Source organism: Lepidochelys kempii, chromosome 8 (assembly GCF_965140265.1).
Source record: "Lepidochelys kempii isolate rLepKem1 chromosome 8, rLepKem1.hap2, whole genome shotgun sequence".
NCBI lineage: Eukaryota > Metazoa > Chordata > Testudines > Cheloniidae > Lepidochelys > Lepidochelys kempii.
The window spans coordinates 39,488,591-39,506,277 of record NC_133263.1 but is presented as its reverse complement, the minus strand read 5'-3'; the positions used below and the strand labels follow the sequence as shown (position 1 = coordinate 39,506,277).

The following is a 17,687-nucleotide window of genomic DNA, read 5'->3' as shown; positions in this document are numbered from 1 at the left end:
AAGGGAGCTCCCACCCCCCCTGTGAGCAGTGAGACCAGGCCCCCTAATGCTAGCAGCACAGAGCTGGCACTGCCCGCAGTGCCAGGGCAGCAGGGCACCTGCATGGTGGTACGGCCTGCATGTTGGGCAGGAGGAGGAGCTGGCTGGCATCGGGGACACATCCACGTGGTGCCTGGTGCATACCCTAGGGGGAGTGCAGTGCCTCGGACAATGGAGCTGCGGGCCAGTGGAGGCGGCAGAGAAGGCGATGAGGAGCCCCCTACATGAACGCAGGGTAATGTTCAGCTCTGGAAGCTGGTGGCCAGAGTGCACCTGGCAGCCGCAAGGCTGTGTGAAGGGTGCACAGTCGAAGGGAGGGATTACTGGACAGCGAAGGCAGTGAATGGGCAGGATGGGTTCTGGCTGTCAGGTGCCAGGGTCAAGGGGCACTAGAGGGAAGGGGGATTAGGCCAGCTAGCTTGGAAGTAGCCAGCCCCCATTCCTGGGGCGCAGACGGGACCCCTGCTCCCTGGCTTCACTTCAGACCCAGTGGTGATGGGCCCAGCTGACAGCCTGAGGGAGAGTCTGTGACTGAGGACAGCAATGGCAGAGGGGCAGCAGGACCCTTGGCAGGGCTGGTACCAGTGCTCTAATTATGGGGGGAAAGTCAGAGGGCCCTGAATGTCAAGCTGCTTTAATTTAACCAGTGGTGAAAGGAAGGGGGCCATGACACAGAAGTGGGCTGATAGCCCCTACAAGCAGTAAGGGCCACCCCAGGCGCCCCTATGATTGGAGCACTGGCAGCAGGGTTCTTCAGAGGCAAAGTGCTGGCACCAAGCTGAGCTTGGAAGGATGTTTGCTGGGGGCCCGAACCTCGCTAGAAACACACAGCATGCAGCCCAGGCCAGGAATTCGGAGCTCCGCTCCTGCGGGCCCCTGAGCTCTGACGCCGGGTTCTGCTCAGCCTGTGGGAGCTGCCAGGGGAGCCCAGAGTCTGTGTCCTTCAAGTTGTGCTTGGAAGCATCCAGGACTGTGACCTTTTGGGGCTTTGGTCTGCAGGGGTGGATGTGACAGCGAAAAGGTGAGGTGGTTTCCCCTGGTCCCTGGTGCAGCCTGGATAAAGCAGAGGGAGCAGCAGCTCAGGGACACTTCCCAGGGAACGCTCACCAGGTGGTCTCCTTCCCCACGGCAGTGGCAAGCAACAGGAATGGGCGTAGGGTGACCAGGTGTCTGGTTTTCAACCGGAACACCCAGTTGAAAAGGGACTCTGGCGGCTCCGGTAAACACCGCCGACCGAGACGTTAAAAGTCCGGTCGGAGGTGCTGCACGGCTAAGACAGGCTAGTCCCTACCTGTCCTGGCACCGCGCTGTGCCTTGGAAGTGGCCAGCAGGTCCAGCTCCTAGCTTTGTGCTCTGCCCCCACCCTGAGCATGGGCTCTGCACTTCATTGGCCTTGGACCTGCTGGCCACTTCTGGGGTGCAGCATGGTGCCAGGACAGGCAGGAAGCCTGCCTTAGCCCTGCTGCGCTACTGACCAGGAGCTGCCTGAGGTAAGTCTGCACCCCAACCCTGAGCCCCAACCCCCTGCCCCAGCCCTGAGCCTCCCCCAAAACCTGGAGCCCCCTCCTGTATCCCAAAACCCTCATCCCCAGCCCCACCCCAGAGCCTGCACCCCCAGCCCAGAGCCCTCACCTCCCCTGCACCCCAACCCCTTGCCCCAACCAGAGCCCCCTCCCACACCCTGAACCCCTCATCCCGGGCCCCACCCCAGACACCTCACCCCCTCCTGCACCCCAACCCCCTCCCTCAACCCACAGGCCCCTCCCTTTCTCCAAATCTCTTGACTCCACCCCCCAGCCTGGAGTCCCCTCCTGCACCCCAAACCCCTCATCCCCAGCCCCATCCCAGAGCCCGCACCCCCAGCTGGAGCCCTCACCTCCTCCTGCACCCCAACCCCCTGCCCCAGCCCAGTGAAAGTGAGTGAGGGTGGGGGAGAGTGAGCCACCAAGGGAGAGGGAATATAGTGAATGGGGGAGGAGGTCTCAGGGAAAGGGCGGGGGAGGGGAAGGGGCAGGGCTAAGGTGTTAGATTTTGTGCCATTAGAAAGTTGGCAACCCTATGTGGGCAGGTTCACATAGCTGGGGCATCAGCTACTGCAGGCAAAGCTGCCTGCTGCCCTCTTGGCCCAAGCCTAAGCCTGGGCCCCAGGGAGAAGGCACTCAACCTGGCCCAGCAGGTTGGGTAGCAGGGAAGGGGCCAGGCCAGGCCTGGTGGCTGCTCCCAGCATGGCCACAACTACGTGCTCCTATTCATGCTGTCAAGACTGAGAGCTAGGTGCTGCCCAGCCCCGGCATAGGGTGGCCCCTGGTTTAAGGGATGTCCCTTGACTGTGTTAAACAGTAAGCTGAAGCTTATGCTAATTGTATTGTATGTTCACTGGAGAGATACCTGGGAAGCGAAACAGTTTCCCTAAATGTCCCCATTGTTCATGAGATTTTCCCTTTTGTCCATCCAACAAAGGGGGTCACTCTAGCCATGAACAACCCTCACCTGGGCCAGCCCCCGCCCTACTGCCTGCTCCAGGTCTGTCACTCAGACCCCTGGGGCACTGCAATGACTCCAAGATTTCTTTCATGAATGGTAACAGCTAGTTTAGACTCCACCAGAGTGTATGTATAGTTGGGATTATGTTTTCCAATGTGCATTACTTTGTATTTATCAACATTGAATTTTATCTGCTCAGTCACTCAGTTTTATGAGATCTCTCTGTAACTCTTCCCAGTATGCTTTGGACTTAACTATCGGGAGTAATTTTATATTGTCTGCAAACTGCCACCTCCCTGTTTGTCCCTTTTTCCAGATAATTTCTGAAACATCCTCTATTGTCCTTTTGCTACTCTGTTCTGGCTGGTTGATTGTGGTGCCGGGGGGGGGGGGGGGGCTCTTGAGTCTCAGCCGGAGCTTCAGGCTGGAAGGGGTGCCCTGCCCTGGCATGTTTTGATCCTCTCTGACTGTGCCCTGGGCCACCCCATGTCTGGGCCAGCTGCCCACTCCTCTGCCTGAGTAGCCCTGTGATGGAGTAGACAGACAACCCTTGCTTCAGGAAGCCGGCCTTGCCCAGGATGGATGCTTCGGATGGTATGTGCTAGGCAGAGCTGGGTGGGCGTGGGCATTGCTGCTCTTGCCAGCAGGCTGCAGAGCCAGGCGTAAGCATTGCACTACCACCCAGGGACAGGGCTGATGGCCTGCCTGGGGAAAGGGAGCAGGGCTGGGGGTGCAGGCAGGTGAGCCCTGGTCTTCAGCGGGGTGGGGGTGTGAGTGGCAGTAATGAGGTTTGCAAAGGTCAGGGTGCTTGGCGGCGGCAGCACTGTTTCTGTAGATGTTATTTTCTAGCTCACTGCCCTGTAACTCTCTCTGAGTGTTGTGCTTAAGTAAAACAAACAGTGGGTTTTAATCACACACGCACACAGCTTCACACGGGCTCTCCCTCGTATCTCACATACTTACCTGTGTCCCACTTCCCCCCACATCTTCCATATCCCACATGCCCCCCACAGCCCATGGCCCCCGACAGTTCCCCACATGCCCATAAAGCATCCCGCGAGGCCTGCTGTGTACATTCTGTCTCTCCGAATCCCCACATGCCACATCCCCCCCCAATCCCCACATACCTTCCATGTCCCACATGCCGTCCCACAGACTTCCCCACCTGCTGGCTAGAAAACCCCTCAGCACCACCTGCTTCCCACATGCCTCTCACATTTAACCTGCCCCCCACCTCCCCCGCCACGCTCCCTGAGGTCTCTCATTTCCTGTGAGTGCATGTATCGCTGGCCATGACCCCAACCTGCCTCCATCCCTCAACAGATGCTCCAGCCTAGCCCGCCTCAACCCCCCCACCAGCACCAGGTGACGCTCCTGCTGGTGCGCTGGCCTCCCCTGGAGCTTCCTGCTGGTTTCCCCCTGTAGCAACACACCAGGCAGCCAGCCACACTGGGCACCGGGGCACAATATGCTGATGCCAGGAGGCCTGGCAGGGTCTGATCCTCAGTACACCCCATGGGCCTGGCAGAGGCTGAGGTGGGGGAGGGTAGAGCTGAGGGGCTGCCTGAAGACCTGTTCCTTCCTGGCAGGAAGCTTGGACAAAGCGTAACTCAATTTGCAGCTGCAACGCAATTTGCTGTGCAGGCCCCATGCTGGCCTGGGTGGCACCCGCTCCTCAGCTCAATTCGAGAGAGAAGGAGGGCGCCCCTCCTGGTGCGGGGGTACCTGGTGCTGGCCTGGGAACTTGCTTCCCACCACAGCCGCCACCACGCTGCCAGCATGACACAAAAAGCAGTGCAGGCTGGGGCACCGGTGGCCACAATGCCAGCTGGGACTCCAGCCTGTACGCTCCCCCAGTGCAGAGCCTTGCCCCAACACCCTAGGATGGCATTGCCAGAGGTAGAAGCTGTGGAGACAGGTGCCCTGGCAGCCAGCCCAGGAACCCCTAGTATTATGGGGAACCCCCATCTCCCCAACCCCCCAGTACAAAGCAACCCATCCAGAGTCCCACTACAGAGCACCAAGGCAGCACTGCCAACCCCAACCAGCGCTGCCTGGCCTCCCCAGCTCTCCCTTTTACTTGCTTGGTCTCTCCTGCTTCCTCTTCCCCCCTTCCAGATTAGTGCAGTCTCCCCTCCCCAGTATCCCCTCCAGGTGGGAGCCTGAGACTGGGCACCACACCCCATGGCCTCGTCTCCTCCGCCCCCGGGCCTGGCACACACAGCTCTGCCTATGTGCCACAGCCCAGCCTGAGTGCAGAAGGCTGAGCATAGGAGGGCAAGGAGAAGAGAGAAGGCCAGTGGCGCACGGGACTCCCAGGCCAGCAGTTTCAGGAGATGGCATGAGTCCAAGGCTCGAATGGGGCAGGGGTGGGGCCAGCAACAGCATCCGTTTGGTACTGGATGGGAAAGAGAAATCACCCACTGGGGAGAGACAGAGAGTCTCTGGCTTCCCCTGGCTGGAGCTGAATGTGCAAAGGACTTCCAGAGCCAGGGAGAGAGAGAGAGACTTACAAACACCTCCAGTGCTAGAAGACAGACGGGTATGTGCACAAACAGTGCTCAGAGACAGAGCTGGGTGGATGGGTGGGGAGGGCCAGAGACATGCACACTTGGTTGTATCATTCTATTTATTTTAAAGCAGATTTAATAATTGAAGTTAATGAGAAGTTCTGCTTAAAAATTGATGATTGATACAGCTTGGAGCTGGGAAGTCAATTATTTTTTTGTCAAGGTCCAGATTTCTTGGTCAAGGTCTAGTGACGGTCCAGACTCCAGAGAAAGTAATAAAAATAATAGTAACAAGAATGGTAATAGTACGTAAATAAAAGGATTTGGGGGTCTGTTCAAAAGCGTCTGGCAGTTCAGATTTGGCCTGCTGGCCTCCTATTGACTCTCCCTGGCTTAGAGCATGTGAGAGAGAGGGAGAGAGACACACACACCCGGAGGAGCAGGAGTGTGTGTGTGTGTGTGTGTGTGTATATATATATCACAGAGAGGGAAGGAGATATGTTCCTGCCACAAAGTTTGCTTTCCCTGCTAAGTTTCTGGTTAGTCCTGTCTGATGGGTTTGCAGCCAGCACTCCATGGAGCTTAGTCAAAGGCGGCATAATCTTTCTAAGCAGCAAACAGGGGGCCGACCTGCCATTCAATTCCCACCAGACACAGCACCTCGCCGGGAGAGAAAAACGCTTTAGGGGACTCACAGCGCAATCTTGACAAGGAGCCTGGAGGGCTGTGGAAATCCTCTCTGCGGATGAGCTGAGAGGCTTCTCCACCTCCCCTAAAGCCTGCGTGGCATTTAGTCCAATAAAAGGCATTATTGGGAAGGTGGCATTTTGTTCTGGCATATCTCGGGCCTCCTTACCAGCCCCAGCTCTGCTGGCTTGGCATGAGAATGTGAGTCTTAGGACAGGGTAAGGCCACCAGGTGCAGAGCTGTCTGTGTTTGCAGGGATGTTTTACAGGCCAGGAAGAAGGAACAAAACCTGAGATAGGAGGAGTGGGGAGGGATAGCTCAGTGGTTTGAGCATTGGCCTGCTAAACCCAGGTTGTGAGTTCAATCCTTGAGGGGGCCATTTAGGGATCGGGGCAAAAATTGGGGATTGGTCCTGCTTTGAGCAGGTTGGACTAGATGACCTCCTGAGGTCCCTTCCAACCCTGATATCCTATGGTAGGAGAGAAAGGGGGGTGGGGACGGCGGACTTGTTGCTATCAGTGCAGAGAACCTGCCGGAAGGCTCCCCACTGAACACGGGGCCAGAGGAGCCGACTGCCCCTGCTGTCCGCTCACACCCCATTTCAAACAAACCGCTGTCTGTGTGCTGTCAGGTCCGGGTTATCAGAGCACTGACAGCACATGTGGCTGCGAGCCAGAGCCTGGTCGTGTCTGAGACACAGCAACAGCCTTCAGCCAGGAGTCATCCCTAGCCATGACAGCCCAGGCCTGGCACCCCTGCCTGCTGGCTGTCAGCACAGTCTCTGTGCCGGAGTTGTGGGAATGAATTTGCTTCATCTCGCCGGCATATCTTTCAGGCAGAGCACAGAACTTCACAGCCCCGTTCTGGAAGGCGAGGCTTCGCCGGAAAAGCTTGGGGTTGGCGGGTTAGTCCCAGCCCCCAGGATCCATCAGGGCTGTTTCGTGTTGGATGGATCTGAGCTCCCTTGCTGCAAGTTGTCAGGGTCTGGCTGCTGTTCGTCAGCCACTGGTACCTGGTAGTTCTGAGCAGACAGTTTATGACTAATAATAACTTACATTTATACAGCACAGATCCCTGCACCCTTCTCTGGGATGGAACACAGCAACCAATGAACAACAGCACCACACCGTTTAGGGAAACACTGCATCCCATTAGGGACTGCAAGGGGAGTTTGTCCTTATCCTGCAAAAAGAAAAGGAGTACTTGTGGCACCTTAGAGACTAACCAATTTATTTGAGCATGAGCTTTCGTGAGCTACAGCTCACTTCATCGATGAAGTGAGCTGTAGCTCACGACAGCTTATGCTCAAATAAATTGGTTAGTCTCTAAGGTGCCACAAGTACTCCTTTTCTTTTTGCGAATACAGACTAACACGGCTGTTACTCTGAAACCTGTCCTTATCCTGGTGTCCATTGCCATAGCACATACTGTATACACATGGCCCATCCACACCAGCCCCCAGCAGGGCCACACAGCCCAACCCCCCTCACTGTAGCTGCACTCCCCGGGGCAGTGAGGGCCTCACAGGATAGAACACAAAAAGAAAAGGAGTACTTATGGCACCTTTGTTAGTCTCTAAGGTGCCACAAGTATGCCTTTTCTTTTTGCGGATACAGACTAACGTGGCTACTACTCTGAAACAGGATAGAACGTTACTCCTCTCGCTGGGCACCAGCACAGACATGCTGCTCTCATAGAAGGGGCCTGATTTACAAGTGCCCAGGAGCTAAGTCTTTCGTCTGCCTGGTACCAGGAGCACAGTGCCCCAGTGGGCAGGCAGAGCAGTGTTCACTGTGGCCCCATCTCCCCCCCCACTCACACAGAACAGGGCAGGGGGGCACAGCCCTAGGGAAAAAACCCCAGAGGACACGGGTCCTCTCTGGCCTACTTTCAGGGCAGCCCATTCTGACACAGTATGTGTGGTGCAGCATCCCTGTGTTCACCCCACAGCCATCCCAGGTACCAGGGGAGCGGGCTCTAGGGCACCTGCTCCCTCCATTTCAGCCATTCTGTGCCACAGTTCCTCATAGACATGTAGGCACCTAACTCCCATGGCAGGTGCCTGAATCCCTGACAAGCTGGGCCTTAGAGCTTCCCCAACACCCCAGCCCTTGGAAGCCTCCCATGGGGGCACTGAGCCAGCCTAGCGCTGCTTAATTGGCAGGACGTGCCAGCCCTCCAGCCCCAGCGGCTCCTAGCTCTGCAGCTAGGCTCTTCACGCTGAGGCTCCTGGGGCAGGGCTGTCACCAGGCCAGCAAGGCTGGTGAAGGGCTCAGCTTCTGGAATTGATTCTCTCGCATCTTGTTACAGGGTACGTTAGCCGCCCAGCAGCTGCTGGACCCTGCCCTGCAGCAGCCAGACACTCCCTCCATCTGTCCATTGCAAGATCCTTGGGCCTTCTGGCTTTAACAACACCTCCTTAATGTCCCAGACAAACACCACGGGGAGTGGCCACTGGCCCAGCCTCAGACCCCTGGGAGAAGAGCAACAGCACAGGGGAGTGGGCTGAATGGAAACCAGACCACAGCAGGGGAAGAGGCAGCTAGGGGGACCAGATGTCCCGATTTTATAGTGACAGTCCCAATATTTGGGGGTTTGTCTTATATAGGTGCCTATGACCCCCCACCCCCATCCCAATTTTTCACACTTGCTGTCTGGTCACCCTAGAGGCAGCACAGCAACCCCACCCCCCAGGGGCCTACACAGCTCGCTGACCCCACCCCCAGACCCCTACGCAGCACATAGACCCCGCCCCCCATGGCCCTACACAACACACTGACCCCACCCCCCCAAGGCCCACCCCCCAGGGCCCTACACAGCTCACTGATCCTGCCCCTCAAGGCCTTACACACATCAAGTGTTCCTGGCTTTCCCAGCAGCTCTCTCCTGTGACAGACTTTGGGGACTGGATTTTTCATAATGTGAAATGAGCTGGACCAAACTCATAGCACCTTGAATTGTACCTTGAAACTGATCTGAAGAAATGGGAGTTACTGGAGAAGCAGATCTGCTCCCCAAAGTTCTGGGAAGGTGCACACAGAGGGACACAGTGGCTTCCTGCAGCCTAAGGCACTGCTGTATCGCCTGGAACCTGCTCCTGGGGCTGCATGGCCTGGAACCTGCCTCATGGTAGAAGCTCCATTGCTCATGAAATTCACACCCTGCCTCAAAATGATTCTCTAAGGAGGAACAGGGCACTGTCCTAGGGAGGGGAGGCAGTTCCTAGGATCCAAAGCCCCCTGCCAGGGCCTGTCCCCAGGCTGGTGCCTCCATCTGGTGCACACCCCCAGGCTGGGCAGCAGGGGTGAGGTGGGGTGGGGTGGGCGCTGTTGTGAGTTACAGCATTGGAGGAAAAAGAAAAGGAGTACTTGTGGCACCTTAGAGACTAACAAATTTATTTGAGCATAAGCAGTATTTTCCACTGCATGCATCCGATGAAGTGAACTGTAGCTCACGAAAGCTTATGCTCAAATAAATCTGTTAGTCTCTAAGGTGCCACAAGTCCTCCTTTTCTTTTTGCGGATACAGACTAACACAGCTGCTACTCTGAAACTTGTCATTATGCAAAGTATTGGAGGAGACTCAGAGAAAAGGAGTGTGCCTGAAGGCTGAGGGCCTGGCTGACAACAGAGCATGGACTTGGAGGTGCCCAGCAAAGGCCAGTGGAGGTAGGGCCGTGGGGGCCTGCTCTAAGGGTGCAGAGGGGGAGAGGTGTGGCCAGGGAGCCCAGCTGGGAATTTCCACAGCCATCTGCCCAGGCTGCAGGAGAAGCTAGATTGGCCAACCATTGCAGAATAGCCTGTGAGGGCCAGGCCTGCCCTAGGCCCCCAGGGATGGAGGCATGGAGACCAGTGGGCCTCTGTCCCCTCTCCTGTGCAATCGGTGCACCCCAGAGTGATGCTCTGCACGCTCCCAGGCAGCTCCTCCACACCTGCTGCAAGGACACTGGCGCCTGACACAAGAGGTGGGGCAGAGAGCTGCTGCCTCTCCCACGCCAGCCCAGGCTCCCAGCAGCCATCGCTGTAGACACAGCTTCTTGATTGGGGAGCAGGGCACTAAGCACATCCCAAACTGCCCTCCTGTGGAGAAGCAGCATTGCCTGATTGAAGTGCTCCATGGGAGGGCGGGAGGAAGCACCATCAGGAGGCTCCATTGCAGGGCAGGGAGGAGGCAGAGCTCCCAATTATACGCTCTGCAGGGGCATCGCTGAACTCCCAGGAGGCACAGGAGTAGGGGGATGCAGCTGTGCAGGGGCAGTCCTGGCCAATGCCCCCAGGTCTGACCGCTGGGAACAAGTGGAGATGGGCCCCTTGGGGGCCAATGGCCTGAGGGATGTGATCCAGCCCTTACCATCCATCCCCCAGCAAACCCTCCAGCAGCCTGCCAAGAACTCTCACCTCCAGTTATATGTGGCATTTTCCCCAAGCTCTGGGGGGCAGTGACCACAGGGCCAGGTGCACCAGCAGGAGTGAGATCCACAGGCAGGTCCCTTCCCTAGCATTGCCCATCCTCCGATGGCCCAGGGCCCTCACTCTTCTCCCACGGGCCTCAAATGGCTCATGAGGAGAGGTAGCCCAGACCTTGACAGGCTCCCAGCAATGACAGCACAGGGGTGATAGCTCTTGCTGTCTGGCTGTGGCACCCATCAGCATTTAATTAAGTGCGGCCGCAACTCCACTCTGCTTTGTTTTCTCCATGCTTCATGGTGCGGCTGCTCTCAGTTTCCCTGCTGGGCGAGCACCACCTGGGGTTGGGGACCAACCTGTGACACCCCTGCATGCACAGCAAGTTGGGGAGATGCTCTGGGAATTCAGAGGCTCCTGAGGTCCTGAGGAGGGACAGGCCCAGAGCCAAGGGCCTGCAGCGGGAGGGGCCGTCCTCACAGCTGGCTGGGCCTGGCACCAGGGTTCTGAGCCTCCCCAGTACTCATCTGGAGTACTGTGTCCAGTTTTGGGCCCCACACTACAAGAAGGATGTGGATAAATTGGAGAGAGTCCAGCGAAGGGCAACAAAAATGATTAGGGGTCTAGAACACATGACTTATGAGGAGAGGCTGAGGGAGCTGGGATTGTTTAGTCTGCAGAAGAGAAGAATGAGGGGGGATTTGATAGCTGCTTTCAACTACCTGAAAGGGGGTTCCAAAGAGGATGGCTCTAGACTGTTCTCAATGGTAGCAGATGACAGAACGAGGAGTAATGGTCTCAAGTTGCAGTGGGGGAGGTTTAGATTGGATACTAGGAAAAACTTTTTCACTATGAGGGTGGTGAAACACTGGAATGCGTTACCTAGGGAGGTGGTAGAATCTCCTTCCTTAGAGGTTTTTAAGGTCAGGCTTGACAAAGCCCTGGCTGGGATGATTTAACTGGGAATTGGTCCTGCTTCGAGCAGGGGGTTGGACTAGATGATCTTCTGGGGTCCCTTCCAACCCTGATATTCTATGATTCAGAGCAGGCACTGCTCCTGCCCCTGGCCAGGCCGTTCCTCCTCGGCCGCCTCCTGGCGACTAAAGCCAGTGCCCCTAAGCAGGAGCAGAGAACCAGCGCCCCGAGGGCCTGACAGGCTGGGGACCAGGACGTGGAGGAGGCACAGCACAGGGCTCCCAAAGCCACTCCACAGGCTCAAGGAAGCCTAACGTATGAGGCAGGGGCCAGGCAGATCCGCGCTCCAGGAGGGATCCATAGGTGGGCTCGCCTACCCCAGCTGTATGGCAGCGTGACTTCCTCTGCAGCCAGCCCTGCCTTCCCCACTCCACCTGCTCTGTCCCTCACCCCTTCCTGCTGTTCCCCACACCTCCTGTGAACCCTGTGCCCACCCTGTGGCCCCTTTCTTCCAGCCTGGCTATGTGAGGGACTCTGGGGCACCTGATGTTTCCGACTGATCTAGGAGACCAGGGGCCAGCTCCCACAGAGCCAGGTCTGCTCTGCACTGCACCTGTGTCCAGCCACCAGCCCACCCCAGGTTGAGTGCATTGCCCCATCCAGGCCCAGTGTGCCAGCTGCCTGGCGCATCCCCTGCCACAGCGAATGAGGCTGGAGGCTGCTCTGTGCCCCCACTCTCCAGATGATCAGCAATGATGGGCAGGAAGCTGAGCCTGGTACTCACACAGGGCGCCCCTACTGGGCCTGCTGCAGGGAGCTGATGCTGCAGCACCCCTGCCCCAGAGGTAGGGTTGCCAACTGGCTTGGAGTCTCCCGGAATCGGCATCGATCTCCCAGTGACTACTGAAAGCAATCCAGGAGATTTTAATAGGATATTTTAAGAAAATGACATTACAGCATGTTTTGGGGGGGGGGATCTCCTGGCATAGCTTCAATCAGAGTTGGCAACCCTAGGAAGGCCGGGCAGCAGCAATCCAGAACCAGGAAGGGGGGGATGAAGAAGCGAGCCCAAGCCCAGCAGGGAGCAGTGGTGGGCTCATCTCCCAGCATGCAGTGCCCAGCCACACTGCAGCGACTGCTCCGGGGCTGCACATACCAAGGGGAAGGGCTCCCCTCCCCACATCCTAACACACCCACCCTGCAGGCCAGGCTACTCAGGGACCAGCTGAGGGGTGGAAGCCAGGTGTCATATCTCGGACCCCAACCCAGCACCAGGGGGTAGCACCCTGGCTGTTCCTGCTGCCCCTAGGACTGGATTAGTGCTATCTGTCAACCATGGTCTGGTCGCAGCTCCAAGGGAGAAAGGGCATCATCACGGCTTCACTGTGGGAAAGGCAGGACCCAGGACTTGTGGGGGCAGGACTGGCAGTGCTGTGGGAGGGGTAAGACTCAGGTCTGGGACTGGGGGGGGCTGTCAGTGCCCCCTGCAGGGGAATGCTGTGGGAGGGGCAAAGCCCTGGGCTGTGGGGCTGTCAGTGCCCCCTGCAGAGGGATGCTGTGGGAGGGGCAGAGCCTGGGGCTGGGTGGGGGCTGGCAATGCTGTGGGAGGGGTGGGGCTGGCAGTGCCCCCTGCAGTATGAATGCCGTGGGAGGGGCATGGCCCTGGGCTGGGGGCTGTCAGTGCCCCCTGCAGAGGGATGCTGTGGGAGGGGCAGAGCCCGGGGCTGGGAGGAGGCTGGCAGTGCTGTGGGAAGGATGGGGCTCAGGCCCAGGGCACAGGGGCTGGCAGTGCCCCCTGCATAATCCCTTGTTCCTGTGGAGCTGCTCTGTGAGCCATCACTTCCCGTCTCGCTCTCAGGTTGCTGATCTCGCTGGCTCTCACCAGATGGCCTCTGTTATTGTGCATCAGGAAATAGCTGGGGAGCAGCTGGCACCGGATTTCAGCTCCCAGGCTGAGGGAGACATGGGCCATTTCCTAGGCAGCCTCTTCCAAAGCCCAGCATGAGCCCGCTAGGCCCTGGAGGAGGGTCCTGCTCCTGGGGAGGGAACTGTCTCCTTGACCAGACCCGCCAGCTGGGAAAGCGTGTCGCTTCTCAGCCACTCCCTGATTAGAGCAGTCACAGAAACCCACAGGGGATGGTCATGCGCTGGGGACACCTGAGGGCACCTCCAACCCCAAGGTGGGTAATTACATATACGTGTCAGTGCCCTGCTCTCCTGCCAGCCCTGCACTCCGGAGACGAGGTGACAGGCATGTTATGGGCCCTCATGGGTCCTCAGGCTGGGCCTGCCTAGCAGCCTCTTTGTCTCTGCTGGCACGTGCGCTGCTCCCTGCTGGAGCGCATGGTCTGAATTGGGCGGGTGCCCTGTTTGCTGGGCTGGTCGCACAGCCCTGAGCCTCTCCAGGAGCACATAGCCAGTTCGAGGGCACAGAAGCCTGCCCGGGGGCGGGGACCACCAGAACTTCCAGCCTGCAGCCTCACAGGATGTTCCCGAGAGCGCAGAGATTGATCCAGGGGGTGGAACGTTGCGCTCTCCTGCCCGGATGCCCCCATTGGCGTGGGATGGCACCGCTCGTACCCAGCCATGCATGGCGCTCCATTCCTACTCTGGCTGCAGTTGGTGGGGGCACTGGGGTCCCTTGCCCACCACACCGTGGCTGTGCATTTAGCACTAGCACTGCTGAGAATTGCCCTGGGCAGCCTGCAGCATTGCAGGTGGGGGGGGGGGAGCTGTGCCATCTCTGCTTGGTTCACTGGCACAGCCCTGGGCACTCACTGTCTGCAACTGCAGGCGCTGACTGCAAGCTGGTTTCCAGGACGGGGACGGGTTTCCCAGTGCTGCTGCTGCTTTTTATGGAAGCACAAAGGCACCATCTGGTGGGAGCCAGCCTGGGGGAAGGCCTGGGGCAAGGGTGGGCAGATAAACCTCCAAGGGCACAGTTCTTGCTCGGAGGCAGAGCTGGCTTGCAGGGATGGCCCCCAAGCAGTGCTTGGTACAGGACTGTGTGTCAGGACACCTGTGTACATGCTGTGTGCAGAGAGCCTGTCAGGGGAGCAAAGCTGTTATGGTGTGCATGGGATGTACCCGGCTGTGCTGGGTCAGCGTGTTGCTGGTATAGTGTTTGTGACAGGATGTGCACGGGAAAGGTGTTGTGTAATGTCTACAACACATGGCACCAGTGAGAGTCCATCAGCTCCACTTGGTGTCAAAACCGGGCATATCAACTCCCTGCCCCAACACCACCCAGTACCACCCTGCTCCCACACCACCCAGCCCCCGCATCGCCCCAGCACCACACAGCACTCATCCCAGGCTCATCAGCAGCACCCAGCACCCCCAGCTCTGCGTCAGCAGCACAAACAGCAAATACTCGAGCAGCACTTCAAAGGCACCAGCACCTGCTAGAATTGTGTGAGCGAGCTAAACATAGCTCCATGGGCGAGTGCCCGGCCTGGGAGGGGGAGCTGGGAGTGCCAGCCCGGGTCGCCCAGCATGCACCTCGACAGGGCTAGGAGGTCAGCCCCAGCTAGAGAGGGGCATGTGCTGGACACAGGGCCCTGGGGGAAGGCAGGAGCATCCTGCCCAAATGGGGCAGGGGCAGGGCAGATGGAGACCCCCCACTCCAGCCCATCCGGGCCTTAGTTCCCAGCCCTGGACCCAGTGGGGTCCCCTCAGAGCCACTGAGCTGGATGAGAAGGAGACAGCTCTGCCCTGCTCCCAGCTCAGCAGAAACGTCCTTCCTCCCTGCCTTCGGGTCTCCTCATGCCCCCATCCCCGCTTCCCATCCCCTAGACGGTGCTACTAATTGCGGTTCAGGAGCCAAATTAACCATCAGCACTACCCAGAAGAGCCACCAATGTGTGAATTCAGGGTTTCATTTACTAGAGTACTATATAGTCATATTAAACAGCAGGGCAGAGGAAATAGTTTTTGTACATATCTATATTATTCTCACAGCCAAAGGACTGACCAAGTATTATTATTTGATCAGCTAATTGGTTAATAACATAGTAAAAGCCTCCTGATTGGTTAATAATTAAATCACACAATATTTTAATTTCATGTGCTGCAAAGAACTGCAGGAGATCCATTAAAGAGCTACTTGCAGCTTGCGAGCCTCAGTCTGAGTATCACTGCCTAAGACAACTGGCAGCTAACTGGTGCTGGCATTTGACAGTGTGCTTGCTGGCCATTAGCATCCCAGAGAGATGTGTGAGTGAAGGAGGAAGAGGAGCCCTGAGCCACTGTTCCAGGCTCTCTACACACTCAGGCAGACAGCAGCACTGACACTGGCTTACCTTTGGAAGATTTTGTTCCCAACCACGAGGGCTAGAGATTTGCACAATCATAATATGCACCATGCACTGGCAGGGCAGAGCAGACAGGGGCAGGGTCCTTAGCCCTGGGGATTCAAACTGGTTAGATTTCAGAGTAGCAGCCGTGTTAGTCTGTATTCGCAAAAAGAACAGGAGTACTTGTGGCACCTTAGAGATTAACAAATTTATTTGAGCATAAGCTTTCGTGGACTACAGCTCACTTCATCGGATGCATGCAGGGGAAAAGATGAAATGATGCATGCATCCAGTGAAGTGAGCTGTAGCCCATGAAAGCTTATGCTCAAATAAATTTGCTAGTCTCTAAGATGCCACAAGTACTCCTGTTCTTTAAACTGGTTAAAGGAAGCCCTGGATTCCCGGCAAGGAGCAGAGAGAAAGCCAAGGGCTAGCCATAGTGGTGTGCCAGGAGGGGCAGCAGGATGGGTGACGGGGGCACCGCCAGGTCTGTGTACCCTGGATCCACAGGCCTGGTGCTGTCTCATGGCTCTGGAACAGTTGCGGGGAGGACCCCTCAGAGTATCAGCCCCCAAAGGGTCACACTCCCTCTCTGGGTAGGCTCCTGGGCTTCACCACCTCCTAGAACCAAACTTTGGAGCCTTCAGCCCCCCTGTTTCATGCTGTGAGCGCCCTACAGTGAGTCCACCTGGACTGGGTGCCTGAGAAAGACGTACATGGCCAAAGGGAGCAATGAACCCCTAAATTCCTCAGTCTGGAGTGACTCTCAGCCAGCGGTGTCAAAGCAGGAGGGTTCATTAGATGTCTGGAACACAGCATAGAGAGTCCTTGGTGAACATGGAGAATAGAAAGTTACAGAATAGTCCACATGGGTCAATCCAGAGCCCCTTAACCCCTCTTTTGTCCCAGTCCAGAAGCATCTCCTTCCAGCAGCCCACACTTAACAACCCCACCTGGCCCCTCCTCAGTCCTCACACCGAGTTAGCTTCCTGTGGAGGGGTCAGCCCTCCCTGGTCATTAGTTGCTAGTTACCAAATGTCCAGGCAATTGGGGTGCTATTGTCTTCTCAGGCTCTCCATGGGCATGGGCCCAGGCCCCAGACAGCCAGGCATCAGTCACACGTGGAGCTCTGCAAAGAGTAAACAACCTTTTCCCCCACCTAGTTAACCATGCACCACAAAGGGGAAACTGAGGCACACACCATACTCATACAAAACATTATGAAAAATTCCCACTTTGTCACACTGGACATTGCCTGTGTGGTTGTAAAAATGGAAGTTGGGGGGAGGAGCAGAGAGAAGGAGGGTCAGGGGTTGGGAGACAAGGGCTGGGTGGTACATGGGTGGCACATGGGTAGCACATGGGGGAATGCTAAGAGAGGAATGTGTGTCAGAAGGGAGGTGGGAGGCTGGGAGTGCTGAGGGCCAGGTGGAAATACTGCACAGGAGCCCACAGCCTGTGTGTCCCCCTTACTGCATACTCCATATAAGATGCCAATCCCGTCTCGCCCGCCCTAGCTGAATCAAGGGGAGGAGGTGTTGGCAGGACTACTAGGATATCAGGGACAGAAGCATGATTGGCCTGGGGTGCCGCTCAGAGGCCTTCCCCATGCAGCGTTGTCCAGGTGTCTGTCAGCATCTGGCAGTCTGTTTGCTAATTGCACTCAGGTTTGTCTTATCTCTACCTCTCCACCTGGCCCAGTAGTACCTTCCTTCTTGCGCTGTGTGCTCTGCCTATAATTACACAGCAACCGTGGCACTCTGCTCTCCCAGCCAAAGCGGCTCGCCTAAGCCGCTTCCCTGTTCTGCTGCTTTAGCCACAATATGTACAAGCCGCTGCCTGCAATCCCTGGGAGCCCCAAGGGCGTCACGCCCCCGTGCCAGGGCCAGACCTGCTGCGGGCAGGGCTGAGCAGCTACAGGAGTCCCCCTAACATGCAGAATGCCCCCTACTGGGGGGGAGTGCTGAGCAGCTGCAGGCTCCCCTGCTGTCACAGCACCCCCTGCTTGGGGAGCAGGGATGGGCAGCTGCAGGATGCCCCCAAGTCCACAGTGCCCCTGCTGGGGGATGGCAGGGCTGAGCAGCTGCGGGCTCCCCCATGGCGAGGCAAAGAAGCATGCCATGGAGATGAATCTTCACTACCAATTTACTGCTCCCTCTTCCTCTATGCCGCCTTGCCTCATTCTTTCCCTCCCACTCCCCTGCTCTCCGGGGCCAGCACGCACAGAGAGGAGAGGCACATCAGGCATTAGCAACAGCAACTCCTGTGATCAGTCTGCTCTAGCAATTAAGTGGCTGCAGCATGGCCCCTGGTGCTGCCACGTCAATATCCCATTAGCAGGGAGTCCCATCCCT

At 57.4% G+C, this 17,687-nt stretch overlaps 1 protein-coding gene across 1 annotated transcript in view; it reads left to right on the top strand.

The window, feature by feature from the left end:
* The first annotated feature begins 74 nt into the window (after window positions 1-74).
* LOC140915812 (START domain-containing protein 10-like) overlaps window positions 75-17,687 on the top strand; it is a 91,632-nt gene continuing 74,019 nt past the window's right edge. Inside the window, exon 1 of the mRNA XM_073356191.1 lies at window positions 75-274. Within this exon, the coding sequence (XP_073212292.1) occupies window positions 248-274 (27 nt within the window). The 5' untranslated portion in view covers window positions 75-247. The remainder of the gene's footprint in view (window positions 275-17,687) is intronic.